Consider the following 24,086-nt stretch of genomic DNA (forward strand, 5'->3'; position numbering starts at 1 on the left):
CTACACATTAATCTTAGTTGTCGATTTTAAGAAATAATCTACCTAAAATGAATGCTAATTAATTAGTATGTAAATCACTCTCATGCATATAAAAAAATCTGCTGGAAAAATGAAGTCATTTACTCTTACCTACTATATCTCTCAAAACTATCTCAGAATGAGTTATACTTTGGTTAATAAGTTAAATCAGTAGGTAAATTCGATTGATTTTGTATTCATTAACTAGCTTTTTAATTTTCATTATCTACAAAAATTATCCATAAAAATTAAAGTATTTTTTTTTATGATTGAAAAATATAGATTGGGAGGTTGTATATTGGATCAGGTTGTGAATGTATCATTCTTCTTCATGATTATAATAATAATTTTTTGAATAAAAAATTAAAGTGTTTTATAATTAATAATTTTTATGCATATTTTATTAAAATTTCATTTTTTTTATTTTGATGAAAATTTATAAGTATTCCTATTGTAGAACTAAAATATTATAAAAAATATATTTTTAATTTGTTTACATAATTATTTAAATTTTACATAAATTTTGGTAATACCTTCTAATTATACTTTTATAAAAAAGTGTGAAGAGATGGGAGTAGGAGTTTTCACCTGTTAGTATATTATTAAGTCAATAAAAAACTTGGCAAGCAAGTAGTTAGCACGCGTAGACGCATGATTCGGGTTCGCATTTGCCACTCACTCGGCGAAAACGAACCCAAAACTTGAAAGCAAAACGAAACCTTTTCATCTTCTCTTCTCCAACACACTTTACAACAATTCTTCATTTCCCTTCTCATTACAAACAAACCCCATTGCTCCCACACTCGACTCAACCAAGGTTCTCATCTCTTCCTTTCCTTTCTTTTATTCTCTTTTTCATTTTGAATGTTGAAATGTAAACGTTTTCAAGCGCATCCTCAACTTGCTTCTGAGTTCTTACTCCCATCGCATTCTCTTCCGTGTTCCGCATTTAGTTTCATTCTTGTCATTTACTTTTATGCTTGCTTCCTTTTATTACTATCATCGTAAATGTATGCTTGCTTGCTTGCTTGTTTGGACTTCCTTATGCTGGTAATCGAGTATGAAGTGATCGAATTTTCTTTTTCTTTTCAGTTATTATTGAAAAATATGTTAAACTACAAATTCTGATGTCTGTTTGTTGGTGAACTTATATTTGGGAGTTTTCTGGAAATGTTAAATTGGATTACTAAGTATTGCTAATTGGGGGTTAGATTCCCTCTCCCCTTCCAAATACTGATTGCAGAATAAGTTAGGTTTTAGTTTAATGCATTTCACACGTCCTTCAGTTAAATATTTTACTATCCCTTAAAGAAAATGCGAAGGGTAACTTATGTGATGTTTATTTATTCCGAGTATGCTAATAGCCACTTAAGAAGTAATTTATTGTCAATATGATAATGTATTGAGTTTGAAGTATGTTGGGATAAAACAAGTTCTTGGTTGATCTATCTTTTTTTTTTGGTTTTCTAGGTTACTGGATGGTCTGAGCTTTTTGTCATGGAAACTAGAGAACATCTTGTTGTTTCACACAAGAAACCAACCCTTACACCTAAGGCCATAATACACCAAAATTTTGGCGATAAGGCTTGCTATGTGGTAGAGGAAGTGAAGGAGGTTCATCAAATTGAATGTCCTGGATTGAGTATTCCACAAATGCGTCCCTGCCTTTATCGTTGCACATTACAGCTTCCAGAACTTTCTGTCATTTCAGGGACCTTTAAAAAAAAGAAGGATGCGGAGCAATCTGCAGCAGAGATTGCTATCAAGAAGGTATCACTCATTCTGATCAGTATGTAAATTATTAATTTTTATTATGTTATCATCCTTCTTGACTTCCCTTTCAACTATCTATGATTGTTGTGAACTTATGATATAAACAACATTTCCTTTTGTTCAGTCACAGTTATTTTGAATCGAGCTACAGCCTTATCTCACATGCCTTTTGAATTTATTTATTTATTCAAAAAGCATTCTCTAAGTCAACAAGAAGAGGTAGAACCAGTAAATGACTAATTGCTAATGCTGTTACATTTGGCTATAACTGATTATGTTTAGTTTTAGTCATGCTTTGATGATGATCGGAGTCAAGTTTGTAGGATGGGTTTGTTTTGAGTCTTTTGAGTGCTTGTGTAATGTATCATTCAATTCACTGGAATTTTCCATTGATGTTTCTTGTTTTTTGGTCAATGCCCTGTATGGGAGAATGGAGAGCACTTTTAATGTGGCCTTGATTGTATTTTGCCGACTCATTGTCTCATTGTTTCTAAATAGACTTGACACTTTAGAGAAAAACTATACAATCTGTTTGATTCTGAAAAGTGAAAAAGTTAATAGCACAAAGTGCAGACTCGTGTATATATAAAATCAGGCTATGGTGAAGACAAACTAACAAAGCTTCATAACAGACTACTTAAGATCCAGCTGTCACTAACAGACTCTTAACAGATTTGATCAAGATCCAGCTGTCTACTGATTACTTATAGTTACACAAACAGAAAGAAAAATATACAGTATAGGCACACGTGAAATGTTAGGTGCTAATACATCTGAGTAAGTATACACTAATAGTTTCAAACTATATATAATTTCTCAAAAATGTTATGGATAGGCATATTTCTTTTTCCCCAACATTGGATCGATCGCTACAGTATGTTTTATATCTATACATCCTAGTTTGATAGTATTGTGATATTTTCTAATATTTTTTTCTGCTACATTGGAACCAGATTTATATTATTATTATATCTTTTATTCAAGTGTTTATTGTCGTAAGGATTATGACATTTTAACTTCCATGATGCTATGCAGCTTGGCATTTGTACAGAGACCATTGATCCCACTCCACAAGAAGCACAAGAAAGTTTAGTAGCTCGAATCGCCAACATATTTTCCGATAAGGTAGGTAATCTATTTTAACCTTGTATATTAGGCCATGAAGCTAGGAACTCCTCTTTGAAGTGTTGTAGTGTTAGACACACTTCTTATATGGACGATCTCTTACACTTGTTAGACGCATTTTTGTTATGGACACATCCCTAACACCCATGTCTTACACTACTAATTAGGTTTGCAATTAAAAAATGTATTTTGTTATTCGGAGATGTAGGATGAGATATTTGCGTGCCTTAGACACTTGAGTTGACACTTCCATATGGACTCAATTTATTTTAAAAGAACTTGTTTTAGAATTTAGAAAAGCCAGCTGAAAGTATAATATAATGCATTAAAAAAATAATGTCTCACTTTTTTTTGTCTTGTCCTTCTATAATTTTATTTTAGTAAAGAATTTATAATTATCTTTAGCAGCTATATCATGTTGACAAATTAGTAAAAAGGAATTTTAATTCTTTTATGGCATGCTGCTCTGACATTATCTATTAGTGAATTTTAAATAAGTCTGATATTCAATTTTCTCTGCCATTTGGTGCATCTACAGTTTCTTTTATGTGATCATCCTCTTGGTGGTCACATTCGAGCAACTTTGTGGAGGAAAGGTGACCTTTGTGGTTCAATTCCTATTTCTGTCCTTGCTGTGTATGATGCAAAGCTTCTCAGCTTGTGTAAATGTATTAATCCTGATGTGGAGTCAAACCCATTTTTGGTTATTTCATTCATAAAGAGGGCCACTACAAACTTATGCCAGTATCTTGCTACTTCTGAACGACATCTCTATATTAGAAGGCTGTCTCCGTATCCACAGGATATTGTAGAGTCATTGATGAAAAAACATGATTCACTAGAATGCATTCAGGTTGCTGCCATACGCATTCCTAGTTCAGTGGAACAATCTATAGAACCAGTTATTCTTCATATTTCTTTAAGAGAATACTACCTTGATGTCATTGCAAATGAACTTGGTTTTGAAGATGCTGCCAATGTTATGATTTCAAGGTATGGTAATTAATGACATTACCGAAAAGTTTCCACGTTTCAAGGATACATACTAACTTATTCTTGACTTCTTGTTTTCTACAGGAATTTAGGTAAAGCTTCTTCTGAGACAAGACTATTCTTTACTGCTCCGAAACCGTATCTACAAGATCTATGTTCTAAATTTGCAAACGAAAAAGAAACCCTTTATTTAATGGGATCTCTGAATGTAAGGGCAAGTTACTTTTCTGGGCAAGATATAACTGGTGATGCAATATTAGCATCGATTGGATATACACGAAAATCTAGAGACATTTTCTATGAGGATGTATCAGTTCGGTTATATTACAGGTCTCTTTAAATTCAAATGATTCATTGAGTTGTTTATTGCATAGTTGTCAAACTTAAATTGCCTTCAAGAGTAAATTACAAGTTATACTTGATTAAAAGAAAGATGCTATTATGTCATGCACTTTTGCTGTATCATAGTGGCCAACCAAAGTATTCTTTCTCTCCTGCAGAACTACTTCTAAATTTTTTGTTGGTTTCTTTATTGTAAACAATTTCGTGTTTATTCCTTTGTCATATGTTTGGACCTAGAAATGGAGCTTACCAGGCTTGTTATCTAAACTACTGTAATACTGAAATGCTGATTATTCTGTCTGCCTTATTCTGCTTTCTATTGTTGACAAACTTACTGTCAATCTATGGAAACCATAATTTCTCTAGATGTTTGTTAGGCATCATCCCGAAGTTTAGAGAGATAAAAAGAGGATAGTAGGGGAAATAAACAGGAGCAGAGGAAGGATTAGGCTGTAACAACTTTGCTTACATAGCAAGAAGTGTGGGAACCTTTGAGAAACATGGGTAGCTTGGATAAAAGAGAGGTATCCATTCATTGAGTAGGAAATTATGGTCTTTGGGCTGGCAGAAATCTATGTTTTCTTTTGCTATTTTCTTCTTCCATGGTTATAAACAATTTATCCTGAATTGGTCCATTGGTACCAGTGTCTGTGTTAATATAAAGTTATAGATCTCTATTTCTTGGTAGGTTTGTATTCAATATATATTTGTTCTAGTTATATATATATATATATATATTTATTCTTTTTGTTTTCTGGCTAAAGCTGTGGCATATCGTGTATGACAATGCTAACAAACAGTTTATTTCTTGTGAAATATTTTTGTTAATTTAGAAATTCATGAATCTGTGTCTCTGGAAATTGAATGTGTGCGATGGGATTATAGGAAAGAGTATTCTTAAACTCATATGTTTACCTCTCTTCTGATAGAATTTGAACCAGGAGTTGTAAAAGAATTTTATTGAATATTCAGGATTTTGGATAGACCCTGTTTTCGCCCCATTATTTTCTCAGACGACAGATATTTCTCTCTAGCTCCTCTTATTTATAAGCAACATGCCTTATTTAAATTATTTCAGTCTTCTAAACTAACTACGTAACTAAGTATGGTGTATGGATGCCTAACATCTTCAGACTTTGGTTTCTCATGTGTTAGCCTTTTTTGAGTCTGACAGTTCTCTTGAATTCATTTGTCAAATATTTGTTTTGATGAACATCGACATTTGTAATTGTCTTTTTCAATAAGCCAATAAAATTTTTCAACATCTATGTCTGCAAAATTGTGTTAGTTTGCATCATTTAATGAGGGTCAGATTTCCATTACAGAATGCTTCTAGGGAAGACACCAGGCGGCATTTATAAATTGTCCAGAGAGGCAATACTTGCAGCGGAGTTGCCATCAAGATTCACCACAAGAGCAAACTGGAGGGGTTCTCTTCCAAGGGATATACTTTGTATGTTTTGCCGCCAGCATCGTCTATCCGAACCTCTCTTTTCATTTCATCCTTTCAAAACATCGTCAGTATTATCAGGGTCATCTTTGAAGGTTGCAGAATCTGGTGACAATGTGATTGAGCATGGCAATGGGGTCTGTGTAACAAGTCCTATGCATTCAGATTCGGAGATGTTTAAATGTGAAATAAAATTGCTTTCTAGGTGTGGAGATTTAATACTTTTGTGTTCCCCAAAGGATGGTTATAAAAAGCAGAATGACGCTATTCAGAACGCTTCATTGAAAGTTCTATCATGGCTGGATATGTGGTTTAAGAGTGTGATTCTCCCTTTTGAGCGGCTTTGTGAAACTGCAGATGACTTTAATATCCAGATTTATTCCAACGACATTATCAGTGAGATTTTAGCCGGTCAATCAACACACAATGGTCAACTTAATGCAATTCAATGCAATAAATTAGTTGAACCAACCTTTATGAACTCATCATATGACATGCTGGGGAATATAGTGCAGTCGTTAAAGATTGAAGGTCCATATTCTGGTGTCTGTCCATGCAATGGATCTTTACCTTGTATAAGGTATTCAGTGTCTTTGGCTGTGGAGAGTCAGAATGTCAAAGAAGTTATTGAAGTCTGTGATGAATTTGAATTTGAAGTGGGAGTCGGTGCTGCGGTTTCATGCATTGAGGAGGTTGTTATGCAGATGTCTGTTGGCCAGTACGCTTACTTCTCTACAAACTTTCTCACTTCTAATTTGATTTTTGCTTCAGCTGGTGAATCAACCAAAATGTTGTCCTTGTTATCTTCTAGTGAGTTACTTTCTCTCAATTCTCTCTCCTTCCCTGGTTCAGTGTGGGGTTAAATTGCTGACTGTCATGGTTTTATATTTTATTTTCAGAAGACTGTTCTATAGAATACGAAATAAGTTTGATCAAGGTTGCTGAACCTCCCGAAGAAAGAATGGAGCAAGCTCTTTTCAGCCCTCCTCTTTCAAAGCAACGGGTTGAATTTGCAGTGCAACAAATTCAAGAATCCCATGCTACTACATTGGTATGCAAAATGTTTTCATCTTTGGTTTTCATTGGTGAATAGAAATTGTTAAATTGATGCTCTCCATCACAGATTGATTTTGGATGTGGATCTGGAAGCTTGTTGGAAGCTTTGTTAAATTATCCGACGTCTTTGGAGAAAATGGCGGGTGTTGATATTTCGCAAAAGGGTCTTAGTCGTGCTGCAAAGGTCTCTTCACATTCACTTTCATCTAACAAAGTTTTCATTTGTCAGGGTTTATGCTTTAGATGTACAATAAAGAGCTAGGTTTAGTTTTTCAAAACACATAATGTTTGGGGAGTCTTATCAGAAGAAGATAGATTTTAGAAGTATGCCATAGGGATGTAAATGTTTACTTCGTTATGTGTCCCAACTTTTTTGCATTGTAAAATAAAATAAAAAGAGGCATTAATCCCTTCCCTTGTGTGTATAGAGCACAGAGGGTTATGTATTTATAAATAAGAGGGTTATGTATAAATAAAATAAGAAAAATGCAGAAGATATGGTCTAAGCCCATTACATATAGCATGCATAATATGAAAAAGGCTTTTATTTTGTTCATCATGTATGCGAGTCTGGTTTTGTTCATCACTAAAGTTAGGAAATTCTTGCTATGTACATAATAGTGTCCGTTGCCATAGAAAATATCAAAGTAATTGGTAAACACTATTTTATTATTCTTTTTTTGTTGAATAAAAAGGATGTGCTCTTCCTAGTTGAGGGTATTTTTTAATATTGGAGGATGATATCTTTGATTAAAGTGACAGCTGACTAAGTACGGAAATTTTCATCATGAAATTGTTTGGTCCATTCTAACCAGCCCACTTAGTGGAAAAATGCTTTGTTGTTGTATAAATATTGCTTTGTTAGTAAAGCTGTTTGGGTTTTGGTGTGCACGAATTCTGCAGGTACTTAATTCAAAATTAAGCGCAAATTCAGATGCCGGTGGGCAATGGACAAGCGTACAATCAGTTATTCTTTATGAAGGTTCAATTACAAATTTTGGCTCTCAGTTGCATGGATTTGACATTGGAACTTGTTTGGAGGTAAATTTCATAATCCATTGTATATTCCCTTCTTCCATCGTTAACTTCATTTTGACATGGCTGTCTTCATGGTAGACGTCTTGTCTATTCTTTCTGCTAGTAAATCATATATGATAAATGATTTCATTATTGTTGAGTTTAGAATATGTTGGCTGTCTGATAAATAAGTTTGCCATCAATAATTTAGGGTTTAAATATGTCAAATTGTGCCGTATGCTTTCTTTACTACGAGTCAATGTTTTTATACCAATCTATTAATCTAATATAACTGATATTAAGTTGTCTGTCTGAGATTGAAAGTAAAAAAAGAGTTTGACTGAATAATGTAAGTTTACCTTCATGGGAACTACTTGGGATGGAATTACATGGTAGAGCAGGTCAGGAACATGGACATTATGATGATTTCTTGTTTTCTTATTCCTCTGCAGTGACATCAGTCACCGGTTTCATGGTAGTATGCGGTATGCACATGTTTGAGCATATTCATGTACACATTCTAGTTCAAGCACCTTGGCCTTATGTAACGCTGCTAGTGGTCCTTATCATTCTTTAACCCCTTCTGCATTGCCATAACTAGTAATAATTGTACTTGTACACCTCTTTGTTACTTCCTGCACCAACTCACTGGAAATATACTTCATAGTTTGTATTTATTAGTTGAATTGGTCTTGTATTATGCTATCACTGTCATGTTCCTATGTCTTGTGGTTACATAGTTTGTTTTTGTGCAACACTATTAAGACCTGAGTCAACTTATATGAATCGATGATACAATGTAGGTAATTGAACATATGGAAGAAGATCAAGCTTGTCTATTTGGGGATGTGGCATTAAGTTTTTTTCGGCCAAGGATTCTCATTGTTTCCACTCCAAATTTTGAATACAATGTAGTACTCCAGAAGTCGAGTCCTCCAACCCAAGAACAAGAGGAATCAGACGAGAAAACCCTCTTACAATCATGCAAGTTTCGTAATCACGACCACAAATTTGAGTGGACCAGAGCACAGTTCAGGCAATGGGCATCTGACTTAGCTGCTCGGCACAATTACAGTGTGGAGTTTAGCGGTGTTGGTGGTTCTGCTGATGTGGAGCCCGGCTATGCTTCACAGATTGCCTTGTTTAAAAGGGATTGGAAACTTGAAGATGATGTACTGAAGCATGCTGATGAACACCATTATAATGTAATATGGGAATGGAATAGTAGAAAGGAATAGATTATTTGAAGTTTGAAAACAATAGCGAGATAAGTACAGTTCTTTTATTTAGGTAATCAGATTGCTGGTGTTTTTGAAAGCAGAGAAGCAAGGCAAGGTAGAATGGATGCTAGGAGAAGACAAGGTGAATTGAGAGGTTTATGATTAGAAAAAACGAGAGGAAATAGTTTATATATTTTCTTCCATTACATTTCTTATTAGTGTATATTGCATCTACTACCTATACGTCCCATGAAGAATAAATAACTTCGAATGAGTATAGTATGTGAAGCTAATGCTCAGCGTTTTATGTGGCTGTAGTTATGAACAATTTTATTAGTTATTACTTTCATATCATTTCAATTTTTTTTTAAATTGTCCATGCTTTCATCTATATTTGAATTCTTTAAATTTTGACAATAAGAATAAGTAACACAAAAATGTGAAAATATAATTTTAAATGGAAAAACTCAATTTATAGCCTGTGATGCACATCAAACCTAAATGACAGTAAATTATCTTTTGCTTAGGGCTAAAGTAATTACTTACTGAAACAATTTTATATGAGAAAGTAAATGCAAAAAGTAGCGCGTGATAGTGTTAGTTTATGTTCGAAAATGTCTCTTTAATCACGCGTGGAATGCACGCGCACGATAAGGGAAGAGTTTGAAACTGAACTAGTGAGGCAAGAGCGAGTAAAGAGAAGAGCAGGGTTTGGTTTTGGTTGTGGTTGAGTGGGTTATTATGAAGTCATATAGATTGTCAGAACTGGGCGGTGCTGAGCTTCGCAGCCTAATTGCTCGCCCCCGTATCGATTTCTCTTCAGTATTCTCTGTGGTCTGCCCCCTCTCCGTCCCTTCACGTGTTCCCTCTTTCTCACCGTCGTTTTCAGTTTCTCACACTTCTCTTTGCAGGTCAACCCCATTCTTGACCATGTTCGACAAAGAGGCGATGATGCTGTCAGAGAGTGAGTTCGTGCTTCATTCTTCTTTACTCTTTTCATTCCTCTTTCTCACTGTCGTTACGATCATTATCAACCTCACAATTCTTTCCGTATTTCTGCAGATACACTTTGAGATTCGACAAAGTTCAATTGGATAACATTGTTCAACTTGTCTCCGACCTTCCAGATCCACTGGTATTTTTATTGCTTATTCGTATCACCGTTCCATTATTTCTTTCAAGTATTCATGTTATTCAATTTTAACTTTCTGCATTGCATTGAAGCTTGATGTGCATGTTAAGGAAGCTTTCGATATCGCCTACAGCAATATATATGCCTTTCATGCTGCTCAGAGAACTCCTGAAACAAATGTTGAGAACATCAAAGTATGATAACATCTTATTCTTAACGTATTCGCGTTTCATGAGTCGACATTGGCGTGCTTTCTTTTCTGAAACTTCTTTTTGAGTAGGTTCTGGTAGGATTATCTTGCAAGTAGATAATTCGAGATCTCATAAAATATAATACCTTTTACTTTCTTTATTACACCTAATTGGGGTAAATTTTATAGACTTAATTATAATTTTGGTCTTTCAAGTATTGTAATTGGACTCTACTGGTCTAGTCTATAAGAAGCACGGACACAGATACAACTAAATTACAACATATAGAACACGGCTCTAATATATTCCACGGTTGGAAATAGAATCGGTTTCCTCGGTTTTTGTTCTTGGGCACCGTCAACACCTGCTTCCTGCCGCTGCACACAGTCTCCATCTCAGGTTAGGTCCACAACTGAAACGTGCTGACACTGACTCACCATCACCACATTTTCGAGGATGGGTCGCATCACTTCCAACACATCCAAGGATTGGGCCATGCCCGCCTATGGTGTTCGACACTCTGTTGTGCACGCATCTGTAGTGTTTCTGTGTCAATGGCGCGTTGGAAGCAGGAAAACAACTTCCAGTTAAAGCGTCCGAGCTTCATAGTTAGTCCACCTAGTTCCAATTGTGCAAATTAAATCCTTGGGGTATTATAATTAGGCGATTTTAGTTTTTTTTGTTAGTGTGTCGTTAAGTATATTAACAGATTTTGTTGATGTAGTATTGGGCGATGATGTGTCAATGACATGACAGTTAACATATTTCATGACATATATATATGCTCTCGTGATTGCAATTTTTATATCACAATCATGAAGGACTAGAAGTGAAATTAAGCCATGTCACTAAATGTTTTAGACAGCATATTAGCTGCACGTCATCATTCAATGTTATCTCAGCAAAATCGACAAAGGGACCAAATTAAAAATGACACAAGTGCAATATTTGGAGGACTCAATTTGTGCAATTGGACATAAGGGGGCCAAATTTCACAACTGAGAAACTAAAATTGCAAAGCATTTTTACTATTCCTTGTGATTGTATGTGTCCCTTCTCTTGATTGTTTTTTACTATCTTTTCTATGCTGATAACAAGTTATTTTCATTCAATTATCTTCCCTTCATGTTTGTCTTGTGTTAGCCTTTTGAGTTTTTTGAAAATGTCAGGGAGTCCAATGCAGGCGAGTTTCAAGAAGTATTAGTACTGTGGGCCTTTATGTTCCAGGGGGAACTGCTGTCCTACCTTCAACAGCCCTGATGCTTTCAGTTGTAAGTTGAATTTATGTCTAATTAGTTTGTGGTATTGTTCTCCATCCTATAGTGGCATCGGGATTGTTGATAATCATCATCTATCAGATTTTATTAATCTTTGATTGTTTTATTTATATACCAGCCTGCACAGATTGCTGGATGTAAAACTGTCGTTCTTGCTACTCCTCCAGCTCAGGATGGCACTATATGCAAGGTACTCATCTGTATTGTATGAAAACATATTTGAGGTTAGTATCTTTTCTGACCAATGTTTTTCTCTGCAGGAGGTAGTGTATTGTGCAAAGAAGGCAGGGGTTACTCACATCCTTAAAGCTGGAGGAGCTCAGGTTTGAAGCATGATAAAATTTCACCATTGTCCTATCTGTTTCTATAGTTTGAAATTAATATCCTTATGTTTAATTTAATTTTATGTTTGTGTATTGGTATTAATGGTTAAAAATCATTAATATGACATTTTTGGACACTGTAGGCCATATCTGCCATGGCTTGGGGAACAAACACTTGTCCCAAGGTAGATCTGTTTTTCTCATTTTAATCTCATTTGTTTTTTTTGAAATTTATGTTCAATTATAGTCGATAACTATTAGATTGAGCTCATTTCTTATCTTACTATTACATGTTATCGTATCTGGATTTGATTTACTTATTTTTTTTATATCTGATAAGGATCTGAGACCTCCTGTTAGGAGTGTCTACAGTAAGCAAAGGAGGAACACAAGGGATAAGGCCATTTATGATTGTAACAGAAATAAGTAATAGCTAACTACACTAAGTTGGTTGTTGATCAGGTGGGTATTATAAAAAAGGGGCTGAGTTAGGAAGGGGTATCGTAATTGATCATTGTACCAGAAAGCTTTTTACAATTTTTTATTTTAAACAGAAGAAAACATAACATGAAAAAAAGAGAGAAAATTTTGGATTGTGAATAACAAAATGATATAGGAAAAACAACGGAACCTTAGTAGTATTTTAAAGTAGTTTCAAAAAGAAAAAGAAAGTTGGTTTGTTTGAAAACTGTTAGAATAGGTATTAAATATAGGTAGTAAGTAGTTGTAATGGAGATCTATACGAGCTCTTTACTTATTAGCTATTTTCTTGTACCTTTTGGTGTTCCTGATGTAATTTTCTTCTATAAAAGATCAGCTGAGAGATAATCAATCTCTTAAACTCATATTTTCAGTCTTAAGTTGGTATTAGAGCAAGTGTCATCTTTTTTGAAGAAACTTCTTTCTTCTCTTCCTTTACACAAGATGTTCACTCTATTCAATAGGTCTAACCTATCTCTGTAGTTGATCCCCTTTGTATATCCCACTCCTAACACTATTCCAACGTCTCCCAATAATACAATTCCTTCTCATCAGCCCAATTCGCGTGGACCATCTTCTCCACCTCTTATCACCTCTCAACGACTGGTCCAATGACACATGGTGGGTCCTCTTCATCAAGTCCTTCACCATCATTGTTCCATACTATGTATCTTGATAATGAAGATTCCAATTGGCCTATTGTCATTCATAAGTTACTCGCTCTACACACAATCCTCATCCTATTTACAATTTTCTAAGCTTTCATCAGTTGTCCCCTTCCTGTTCTTTTTTCTCCTTTGCATCTTCCATTATCATTCCTATTCCTAAAAGTGTGAAAAAGGCACTTGATCATCTTGGATTGCAACAATCCATGATTGATGAAATGTAGGCTCTTGAATGTGATGGAACATGAGACTTAGTTTCTCTTCCATCTGGACAAAAGGTTGTTGGGTTTATGTCATTAAGGTTGGGCCAAATGGTGAAGTTTTTTGCCTTAAAGTCAGATTGGTGGCCAAAGGATATACTCAGATCTATGACCTTGATTATGGTGATATGTTTTCTCCCGTAGCCAAAATGACTATTGTGCGTCTCTTCTTTGCCATGGCACCTATACGCCATTGACCTCTCCATCAATTAGATGTCAAAAATGCTTTCCTTCATGGTGACCTAGAAGAGGAGGTTCACATGGAGCAAAGTCTTGGTTTTGTTGTTGAGGAGGAGTCTGACTTGGTTTGTAAGTTGCATCGGTCTCTTTATGGTCTCAAGCAATCTCCTCATGCTTGGTTTGGAAAATTTCAATCACATTGTTCAAACTTTTTGGAATGAAACACGATGAGGTGGACCATTCAATTTTTTATGGTCATACCTCTTCTGGAAAATGTGTTTACTTAATTGTGTATGTTGATGCCATAGTTATTACAAGAAATGATGCTACTAGAATCTCGCAACTCAAAGATCACTTATGTAATCACTTTTAGACTTAGAAGTCTCAAATACTTTCTAGGCGTTGAAGTGGCTCAATCAAAGGAAGACATTGTAGTTTCTCAAAGGAAATATGCTTTAGATATCTTGGAAGAAACAGGCATGACTAGTTGTAGACTAGTAGATAGCGCGGTGGATCCAAATAGAAAACTAATGGCATATCAAGGTGAACCTTTCTCTAACCTAGAGAGATATAGAAGACTTATTTATCTTATTATCACTAGACTTGATCTATCTTTTGCAGTGGGTGTTGTTAGTCAGTATATGCAAAATCCTTGTATTGATCATTGAAATGCTATAAGATACCTCAAAAAGGCTCCATGACAAGGTAGTTGTACGAAGATAGAGGGGAATACCCAAATTTCTGGGTATTGTATGCTGGATCTCGTACGGATAGATGCTCCACTACAAGGTATTGTGTTCTTATTGGAGGAAACATTATTTGTTGGAAAAGCAAGAAACAAAATATGGTTGCTCGATCGTACGGACACAAAATATGGTTGCTCGATCTAGTGCTGAATGTGCATATAGGACAAAGACGTCTCTTACTTGTCAACTTGTATGGATGAAACAATTTCTTCAAGAATTAAAATTCTGTGAGATCCACCAAATAAAGATGTATTGTGATCACCAAACTACATTCTACATTGCTTCCAATCCAATATTCCTTGAGAGGACTAAAACATAGAACTTGACTATCATTTTATTCAGGAAAAGTTGTTATCTAAGAAAATTTGGACTAAGTCTGTTTGATATGATCAACTTTCAGATGTAAGAGGACCTTATATTGAATTTATTTGTTCCAAGCTTGGTACATATAATTTGTATGCCCTAGCTTCAGGTGGAGTGTTAGAATAGGTATTAAATATAAGTAGTTGTCTTGGAAAACTGCTTTATGAGTTGTTTACTTATTAGCATTAATTTCTTGTACCTTTTGGTGTTACTGATGTAATTTTCTTCTATAAATAACAAAGATTAGCCGAGAGATAATCAATCTCTTAAGCTCTTTTTATCATATTTTCAGTCTGAAGTAAAACATTATAACCAACTGTGATATTATGTTAGAATTTGCTCATATTCAAGATTTAAAGGATCTATTAAATGTGCTGTGATTTGTAAAGAGTCGAGAACATTATTTGAAATTTCTCCATTTATTTTGTTACCAACAAATTTAAATACTTCGTAGTTCTGATTATTTTTCATGATTTCTTATTTTGATTTTTGTGATCATGGTTTTGTAGGTTGAGAAGATTTTTGGCCCTGGAAACCAATATGTCACAGCTGCAAAAATGATTCTGCAAGTGAGCTGTGAAGTGCTGTTCTTCTCTATTATATATTGTGCTTTATTCATCAGATCTTATAGTTCTTCCTGCTTTGCATTACTGTTCAAAATCTTCTGCAGAACAGTGAAGCCATGGTTTCAATTGACATGCCAGCTGGTCCATCAGAAGTTTTAGTTATTGCTGACAAGCACGCGATTCCTCGCCATGTAGCTGCCGATTTGCTTTCCCAGGTTTACTGAGTTCTAAATGTTTCTATATAGTATATGAAAGGCTATCTACACTCATTGAGAATATATTATCTTTCTTTTTCACTCTCTTAGCGAGGTATCTCATGCTCTATTGTAATTTATTCAGTTATAAACTAATTCTAATTTCTAGAAGCTTTTTTCTGAGCATTATGCTGTTAATTATTCCAAAAAACAATTCAGTATGAATCATGATGTCTGTTAGAGAAAAGACTTTCTGTTGTCTTCTAGATTATTCTTTAAAAGCTGTTTTGGCTGTGGTTGTCAATCATATAGGGTCCTAGGTGTTTTCTGTCAGCCATTTTGTATTTCTCTTCAGACTTAACATATATTAAATTGATCTCCTGAGAGCTCACCCTCTACGACACTTCCACTCAAGTAGGTATCAAAGTCTCCAGCAGCTGGAGGCCAATGTCAATTTCTCCAGCGACTACCAGATCTGGATCGCCTCCTCAAGTGACACAACTGTGGTGGTCGTGAAGGCAAAATCAACTACACCGGCTGTTATGCACAGCTTCTTTACATAGCCTAGTCATGGGCGTGTAGTTCACACGCTGCCCTCTGGTGACCTCAACAAAACCACATCTCCTCCAGCGGTCTTGTTGCCTTCTTCCAGCCCTCCAGTCCTCCAGTCTTCCACTATTGGGGACCCTTTGAACCTTTAAAACATGTAACTCCTTTAATTGGGTCATCCACACTTATCAAAATCGAAGAAAATCGATCTTGGACTTAACAAACATCAAGTCTTGTAGTATAAGTCATATCAATTAGGAAACATGTTGGGTCTTCTTTTCATAAGAAACATGAAACAAGATGTAATTTAGCTTTTTTCTCCATTCATTTAAACATTTGGGTTCAAATCGCCGTACATCTTTTGGTTTATATATTTTGTTACATTCATTGATAAATATTCCATATAAACTTAGGTTTATTTAATAAAAGATCGATATGAACTTTTGTTCATTTTCATGTAATTTTCGTAATGAAATTAAATCTCAATTTGACAAAACGATCAAAATTCTTAGAAGTGACAATTTTCTTATGCTCTTTCTTCCCTCTTAAGATCATATGGTGTTGTATCAATCTCATTGTTTTGTATCAAGACATTTAGTTAAAAATACGTACCGCTAGTGTGCCTCTTCACAAGTGTACCGCTAGTGTAATTTAGCTTTTTCCACGATCATTTACGCATTTGGGGTCCAAATCGCATTACATCTTTTGGGTTTATATATTTTGTTACTTTCATTGATAATTGCTCCATAATAACTTGGGTTTATTTAATTAAAAATTATCTGAATTTTTGTTTATTTTCATTTTTTTCTTCCTTAACTACCGTATGGCTTACAATTTGAAGACAAACATGTTTTTTGGTTTGGTACAGAGACAAGCACATTATATAATTATCATAGTAGCATGCGTTCACTCTTAAAGAAGATATATTTTGTAATTATTCACCGGCCTAAGAACTTTTTGGCCCTTTTGTATAATTCTGATGCGTCTGCAATTTCAGGCTGAGCATGGCCCTGATAGTCAGGTTGTGCTTGTGATTGCTGGTGAAGGCGTGGATTTGAATGCTATAGAGCAGGAACTCAGCAAGCAGTGCAAGAGTCTACCAAGAGGAGAGTTCGCTGCTAAAGCCCTGACCCACAGTTTTATTGTTTTTGCACATGATATGCTTGAGGTCAGTAGTTTTGCCCAAGTTCATCCATGTATTCTCAGTCCCACTGAAAACAAAGTGAAGAGCAAAGTGGAAGAGAGAAAACAATTTGTTCAGATGCATTAACACAAATGTTAGGCTTATCTATGTCTGTATTTTATATATGTGCTGCAGTGGTTGACAGAACTTGTATGCTTAATCATGTTTTCATAACAGGGGAACCACAGTGCTATTCAATGCTGTAGCATTATCTCTTGATGTGTCATAATTCATAACTTCGTTATCCTTGAGTTTACAAATTTCACTTATATGCTAATAATTCCTCTTGTTAGTTTGGTTTCAATTTATCAACATCTTTATTACGCCTTTGCTGATGTTTCAGAACCTGGTGTTTCTTTTTCATGTTGCAGTCAATCAATTTCTCAAACTTATATGCACCTGAGCATCTAATTGTCAATGTGAAGGATGCAGAGAAGTGGGAAGGTTTTATTCAGAATGCAGGTATGGCTTTGTCATAGCGTTAGTTGCTCTTGTGATGGGGTTTTCGGAGATGAAGATTTATTGCTAGTCGTACATATTATATCTGCAACTCATACATTGCTCAGAATTGAACTTGGTGCCAATTGCAAACACCTTCCTTTTTGTTATAAAAACTGTCGAGCCAACATAGATGTAACTTTGAACATGTATAGGCACTTTGCTGTTTTTTCCTTGACCTTTAGATTCCAGATCTAGATTTACATGCCCGTTTGTGGCCTCTGCAGGGTCTGTATTTTTAGGGCCGTGGACACCCGAGAGCGTTGGTGATTATGCAAGTGGAACAAATCATGTTCTTCCTACTTATGGTTATGCAAGGATGTATGGTGGTGTTTCATTGGATTCTTTCTTGAAATACATAACAGTGCAATCTCTCACAGAAGAAGGCCTCAGAAAACTTGGGCCATATGTAGCAACCATGGCAGAGGTTGAAGGTCTCGATGCCCACAAGCTGGCAGTTACCCTAAGACTTGAGGACATAGAAGGCAGGCAGGTTTCAACATGACATGATAATTTACGGTAAGCCTACTATCATTTATTATTTGTCTTACATAAAATTAGTACCGAAGCAATTGCCATCTTTAAGTCATGTAACCATAATGGGTATTGAAATTTTAAATTTTGGTGAAAATTGGTTTTTGATAGAATCGACGTTTGTCATCGTTGAGTTTCTGGAAGGATCGTATGGGAGAAAGTGACCTGTGCACGAGAGCTTTGATACCATATTTGAAAGCTAGAGTTCAGAGAAACAGAAGTGAAAAATCGTTGGACCATGGTTTTTTGTGAAGGATGGTGGTGAAAGTTTTGGTAAGTTGTAGCAGGTTAGCATAATGTGAAGGGAAAGGTTGACTAAATAAAGAAACATCCAATATGTAGTAGCTAGTTAAACAGCCGTTTATGGTTCCTTACAAATTTTAAAGACATTTCCTTCAGTTATAGAAATTTAAAATAATTTACAGGACACAGGCAAAAATTCATGAAACGCCGGAGCATCGTGGAGCACGTAAGCTAGAACATTATAACTATGCATGAAATATCATCATAGCTTCCTAGAGATTTAGCTTCTTTAACTAACTTCTTAGATGCTTTCTGCGCACCATCCACATTCTTGATACAGTCACAAGCCTCTTGATTTGTCATCACCTGCGATAGATACAGGGGCCAGTGATGTTTCTAAAGATCAAGGTTCTTACATGTCATTTCATTATTGAATGTAATTACATGGTTTAATGTATTTGTATTTTTACTATGAATAAAGAAAATAAATTTCTTCACGTATAAGAAAATCTAAAAGTACATATGACATGGTTCTCGTGTGTGATAAGTGAAGAAAAACGAACTATTTGAACCAAAGAAGCCAGGGGTAGTTTCCAACTGTTCAGGCCACGTTTCTGGATCTAAGAACATAGTCGAAAAATATGCAAATTCTAGAATTTGGTTTGACATAAACGAGCACATACAAAATTGTATGTTTCGGTGTAATATAGGTTAACTTTTGACCATAAAAAATATGCAAATGAACTTAGCAAGACATGGTATGTATTTCATTTAACCATACTTCCAAGTTCTCCTTGTCCCGAAACTATTTTTTTGGCCATTTGCTTAGTAAGCTCACTCAGTTATTCTACACTCAGTTAGCAATTGATTGGAAATATGAAATTATTCTTCTTTTCAATATTTGAAATCATTCCTCTTTTCAATATTTCTTATCCTTTATATTTTGGCTTTGCATATACGGTATATTTCTTTGAAGTTTAAAATTTGTAAAGCCAAAGTGCTCATCTGTAATTATAAGATGCATGCAATATTCTTGTACCTTCCATAGACCATCACTTGCCAAAATAATGAATTCAGTGTCTTCATCAATCTTCTGAATGCTCATATCTGGTTCTGCCGTAATGTGCTCCTTTAGTTTTCCATCTCCAAATGCCCGTGTCATTGCTAATTGGCCATCCACTCTTGGAACATTCCCTGATTAAGTCATATTTTTGGAAATTCAGATAATGTTCAGTACTGGACTTGGCAGGAGCAACATAAGTTCACTAATGGAAATATAAATAAAATTAAATGAAAAGAAAGGCCATAAAACTAGGTGGGTGAAACAAATTATAGGATATCTATATTATAACCCAAAGAACATAAAGTCGTTGGTGAAGCAGCAAAACTAGGAAAAAAAGGGTCGCAGTCACAATTTTGAGACACGAAAGTAAGTTCAGGGTGAGGGAGGGTGAGGGAAGGCTTGCCCATTTGGAGGACAGGGTAACCGTTAACAAAGATTTTCAAATGAGATTACATTAACATTACATGGAACCTATCAAATGTCAGATTGCTGAATTAGAACAAGTTGTGCAGTTGACATAAGATGTTGAGTCTCACGCATGCATGCATGTTTAGTGTACATGATCCTACTCGTTATAGTAATGACATTACATGATTGGATATTGCAAAATTTTGCAGTAGAGCAATCTTGTACGATAATTAATGAACTGTAGTTTGGTAGTAGGTACCGCAGTGCATACGAATAGATGCAGTATAGAAATACGGCAAACATTTCAGGCATACAATTGCGGGTTATCAAGCATTAGTAGTATAATTATTCTCTTACATCTATGCACTGACAGTGCAAGAAAGGGCCTAGAAGCCTCAATTTCACAAACGTCAAGAATTAACATTATACACGAGCTTCTGGTAGAGATAGATTTTACCCTTTAGAAGAAGGTATCATCGTTATACAGGTAATACTGTTTTCATATACAAGATAGAAAAAATGTTTTATGTTGGCACACTATCATAAAAAAATGATTTATATGTCAGATTAAATTTTAAAATTTAAATATCAGTTATCAAGTTCCAAACTAGAAAGTTTCCAAAATTAAACTTCTAATATTGTAATTTTTGCTCTGTAGTAGTTTTTGGCTATTAGAAAACTAACTTATTTTCTTGGATATGCAAGAAAGTTGAAGTCTTAAGTCTATTAAATATTGATAAATTAATTTCATCATTACCGGGTCTCTTAGACACAAAACCCCCTCTGCTCTCAACAAGATCTTTTTCCTTCTCTGGATCATGATCCACAGTAAGTGGCTTTGCTCGACCATTTTTGCATGATATTGCCCGAGAATCACCAACGTTGGTGACCAGTAGCTTTACTCCATTGACTAGTATTGCTGCAACTGCAGTTGATCCTCCACGTGAATCAGCTACGTTTTCTAAAATCTCATCATCTGTTGCTTTGCATGCTTTCTTAATAGCTTGCACTGGATTTTCCCAGAAACCAGGCTTTTGATGCATGATTAAGAAAACAAATATTAGTGAGAATAATAATGGTGTGGACTGAAATATAACAGTTACTAAAGGTTACCTCACTCAGTATATTTTCGAATAGATGGCTTCGCAAGTATTTTGCAACTTCATGACCGGAGTGACCATCAAATATTGCATACAATCCTAAGTCATAGCCATCGAGATTCCTGTGTTGAGCAAAAATATAGTCTTCCATTCCATGCTTCATCTGTCCTTGTATTAAGTGATATCCATGGATGAAATGTCGAGTTGAAGGGTTATTCTTTTCATTTGCGTATTTTGTGACCAGACTCTTGTGAGGTTGCTCCTGTGTTTAACAAAATTACTTTGTTAGCTTCAAGCTTTCCTTTGTTAGATTGTGATGAAAAAAATCCATGTCTTTTACTAATGATCATTTGATTTTGGTGAGAGCATGCATGGGAATGAAGTTTGTAGAGAACGAGAAGCTAAAATAACCAGAAGTCTGAAGATGGAAAAAGCTATTTCTCATAATCCGTTGACTGATAACAATCAAGTAGATACCTAACCTATTTTAATGATTGTACTTGAAAGCAATTGTAAAATCCCCACAAGAGCTTTAAACGATTATATAAGCACAAAACATAAATATCTTGAAACGATTACGTAAGCACAAAACTTCAACAGCTTGCTTATGTAACAAGAAGCTGGAATAAATCACCATAGGCTAACATTCATGTTCTTAAGAGAGATTGCCAGAAAAATGTACGTAAGCGAAGTTGAACGAATAAATATCATAACAGGATTTCATCGGATAGAGACAGGATACCTCTGTAGCAGTTGGACCTTTATTTCCTGGTAAGTACTCTGCTTTGTCTTGATAGTCATCCACTGCATCATCTACTCCTCCTGCTTTTTCTTCGATCATGTATTTACCAATAACATTGTTATCTTCATCTTCATTATAGTCTTCTTCTCTAGTAATGTTACCCTCTGGCTGCTGTTAAATGCAAAATAAAAATTTGCTGGCAAACATAATGAAGAAGGTGCACCACCAACTAAATTAATCAATCTCAATACTTAGGTTGTGAGGATAGTCCTAATAATTTATCTTAAAGAGAAACTTAGTTGAAACCAACCAAATAAGTAATTGACAGCTAGAAGATAGATACAGGTGACAAAATATGGGATGATGTTCTGAAAATGCAGTAGAAGCTTTTGAAAGAATATATCTGATGATGGGACAAGACAATTTATTTCTTTGACTGTAAGTTGAACAAAGTAACATGAATGCCATATTCTGACTCCAATCATACGAAGAAGTGAAAGAGCCCCTGCGACTCCATTGTTGTAGTTACATACCATGCAACATTAGCACTATCCTCCTCCACTGTACACGCATAACTACTCCAACATCATGCTTTCATTATGTCACAATTAGCATAAATGAGCTGTGATTGAAATTTAATATTTATTAAGATGGCGCAAGTGTGTCTATAACATACTTAATATTTGTTAATGAGATGCATTTAAGTCACATTAAATGTATTTGAGTTATACTTGAATTGAAATTGAGTACATATTAGTTTGATGTATTAATTGTGTTGAATATTTGTGGATATGATGTATTAAGTTTGAAGAAAATCCATAGTTGAAGATAAATAAAAGAAAGTACTAATAGTTATGGAAGGATGGAATAGACATTATTTGGTATACTGGTTGCATATATATATATATATATATATATATATATATATATATATATATATATATATATATATATATATATATATATATGACAATGAATAGAACAAGAATGAAAGAGGAAAACCTTTCTTTCAAAAGAGTCCACGGAACTTCCTCTTCTTGATATCCTCTTCAATATAAAAGGAATTATATCAGAACATCGTGCTAACTGTGTCCTAAAATTCAGGTGAGTTTTAAAATCCTGAGAGTCCTTGCAGTAAAGAACTATAAGGAGAAGGGGGTTGAAATGATATATGTAGACACTGAAAATGATTAAAAATAATACGTATAATTGATAACTAAAAAATGTATTATGACTATAAAGACTAAGTATTTAAACTTTAATACTTTTTTTGCTTCAAACTCATCTATCCATAAAAGTTGCTTGCCATACCTTGAATGCTGAAGGATGTCCATCACTAATGGAGGGTGACTTTCTTTTATGCAAGTTAGATTTCTTCTGCTCAAGACAAAACAAAAATACATATCAAGCCATGATAAGTACCTGTGATGTTAGTATATACACATGCATACGTTCTCCTTTACCAGTACAATGATAATTACGAACATAGGTGGGGTATTACATACATATTAAGTCACCTCTTGCATGAAATGAGCTTCCATACGTACCTTGATCATATTTGTTTGGTGCATGACTTTGTCTTGGCTGAGTTCAGATTGAGAAGTTGAGGAATTGTTGAGACTGAGAAAGAAGAGAAGCATGGTAAAGAATAGATGATACTGGTATGTATATGTTTATGAAACAGCATGTGCAGGTAAGTGTCCTTGGTGGGAAAGGAAGGACACGTGGTTAAAGAATGCATGGGGTGGTGTCATTCACCGCTAATTGTCTTTGCTTTTGCATACTTCACAATAAACTAATCCATTTCATGCTACCTCCTACTTCTCCACAAAAAACCACATTCACTACTCTATCGCCAATACATTTATCAGTCAGCAACGTTATCATTTTACGTTTCCAGAAATTATATCCTTCTGAATATCAGAACTTTCCTTCAGATAGATATTATAACTCAAAATGTGTTTTACAACCTTATAACAATGTTTTTCTTCACTATATATTAACCTCTTATAATATAGAAAACACATGATAATACAGCAGATAATAATTTTTGAAAGCATGTAAAAAACACATAAGAATCTAACAGTTTCACGTTCACCTTTTAAAAAAATATTCTTTTAATCTGTCAACAGCGATACATGATTTTATTTTGCTTTTAGTTTGGATAAATTTTCATATTTGGTTTTTTCTTTCTCACTAATGCATTTATTTATTTATTTTGATCTTTCATTAAATTTTATTTTTATTTTCATTGTTACCATTTATTGATATCTTTAAAATAATGGATTGTTCGTTAAGTAAACATGTCAACACCTAAATAGAATAAAGGTGTATTCTTTTAAAATTATTGTACTTTAAAAAAAATAATCATCATAAAAGTAAAATTGTTTTTCTT

General features: G+C 34.6%; 3 protein-coding genes across 5 annotated transcripts; 2 read left to right on the forward strand and 1 right to left on the reverse strand.

The window, feature by feature from the left end:
- The first annotated feature begins 637 nt into the window (after positions 1–637).
- LOC137811753 (small RNA 2'-O-methyltransferase-like) lies at positions 638–9,373 on the forward strand. 2 transcript variants are annotated; one of them, XM_068613587.1, is made up of 10 exons: positions 638–835; positions 1,489–1,788; positions 2,827–2,916; positions 3,455–3,909; positions 3,994–4,239; positions 5,577–6,511; positions 6,601–6,752; positions 6,825–6,941; positions 7,661–7,798; positions 8,578–9,373. In XM_068613587.1, exons 2-10 carry the CDS (start codon positions 1,516–1,518, stop codon positions 9,010–9,012), a joined length of 2,841 nt encoding a protein of 946 aa, XP_068469688.1. In that variant the 5' UTR covers positions 638–835; positions 1,489–1,515; the 3' UTR covers positions 9,013–9,373. The 2 variants fall into 2 exon arrangements, with proteins under 2 accessions (XP_068469688.1, XP_068469689.1); XM_068613588.1 differs by having other exon boundaries at positions 6,604–6,752.
- A 204-nt stretch (positions 9,374–9,577) lies between these two features.
- LOC137811754 (histidinol dehydrogenase, chloroplastic-like) lies at positions 9,578–18,574 on the forward strand. The gene is made up of 14 exons (XM_068613589.1): positions 9,578–9,828; positions 9,906–9,958; positions 10,057–10,129; positions 10,219–10,320; positions 11,487–11,588; positions 11,713–11,784; positions 11,855–11,917; positions 12,061–12,102; positions 15,121–15,180; positions 15,282–15,392; positions 16,918–17,088; positions 17,475–17,565; positions 17,829–18,120; positions 18,247–18,574. Exons 1-13 carry the CDS (start codon positions 9,736–9,738, stop codon positions 18,104–18,106), a joined length of 1,311 nt encoding a protein of 436 aa, XP_068469690.1. The 5' UTR covers positions 9,578–9,735; the 3' UTR covers positions 18,107–18,120; positions 18,247–18,574.
- Positions 18,462–23,346, reverse strand: LOC137811756 (probable protein phosphatase 2C 39). 2 transcript variants are annotated; one of them, XM_068613591.1, is made up of 8 exons: positions 23,239–23,346; positions 23,003–23,068; positions 22,694–22,738; positions 21,692–21,859; positions 20,963–21,211; positions 20,607–20,880; positions 19,418–19,572; positions 18,462–18,744 (listed from the first exon to the last, which is right to left on the reverse strand). In XM_068613591.1, the coding sequence occupies exons 1-8, from the start codon at positions 23,329–23,331 to the stop codon at positions 18,610–18,612; spliced, it is 1,185 nt and encodes a 394-aa protein (XP_068469692.1). In that variant the 5' UTR covers positions 23,332–23,346; the 3' UTR covers positions 18,462–18,609. The 2 variants fall into 2 exon arrangements, with proteins under 2 accessions (XP_068469692.1, XP_068469691.1); XM_068613590.1 differs by having other exon boundaries at positions 21,692–21,862.
- Positions 23,347–24,086: the final 740 nt, after the last annotated feature.

This window comes from Phaseolus vulgaris, chromosome 2 (assembly GCF_000499845.2).
Source record: "Phaseolus vulgaris cultivar G19833 chromosome 2, P. vulgaris v2.0, whole genome shotgun sequence".
NCBI lineage: Eukaryota > Viridiplantae > Streptophyta > Magnoliopsida > Fabales > Fabaceae > Phaseolus > Phaseolus vulgaris.

Bases quoted from the DNA above. Each gene is read 5' to 3' on its own strand.
- LOC137811753 (XM_068613587.1), top strand. From the start codon at position 1,516: ATGGAAACTAGAGAACATCTTGTTGTTTCACACAAGAAACCAACCCTT. The intron at 1,789-2,826 runs GTATCACTCATT...GATGCTATGCAG, and splicing joins CAGAGATTGCTATCAAGAAG to CTTGGCATTTGTACAGAGAC. The intron at 6,512-6,600 runs GTGAGTTACTTT...TTTTATTTTCAG, and splicing joins GTTGTCCTTGTTATCTTCTA to AAGACTGTTCTATAGAATAC.
- LOC137811754 (XM_068613589.1), top strand. From the start codon at position 9,736: ATGAAGTCATATAGATTGTCAGAACTGGGCGGTGCTGAGCTTCGCAGC. The intron at 11,589-11,712 runs GTAAGTTGAATT...TTTATATACCAG, and splicing joins CAGCCCTGATGCTTTCAGTT to CCTGCACAGATTGCTGGATG. The intron at 17,566-17,828 runs GTATGGCTTTGT...TGGCCTCTGCAG, and splicing joins AGGTTTTATTCAGAATGCAG to GGTCTGTATTTTTAGGGCCG.
- LOC137811756 (XM_068613590.1), bottom strand. From the start codon at position 23,331: ATGCTTCTCTTCTTTCTCAGTCTCAACAATTCCTCAACTTCTCAATCT. The intron at 23,069-23,238 runs GTACGTATGGAA...TGTCTTGAGCAG, and splicing joins ACCAAACAAATATGATCAAG to AAGAAATCTAACTTGCATAA. The intron at 19,573-20,606 runs GTAATGATGAAA...TGACTTAATCAG, and splicing joins TTTTGTGTCTAAGAGACCCG to GGAATGTTCCAAGAGTGGAT.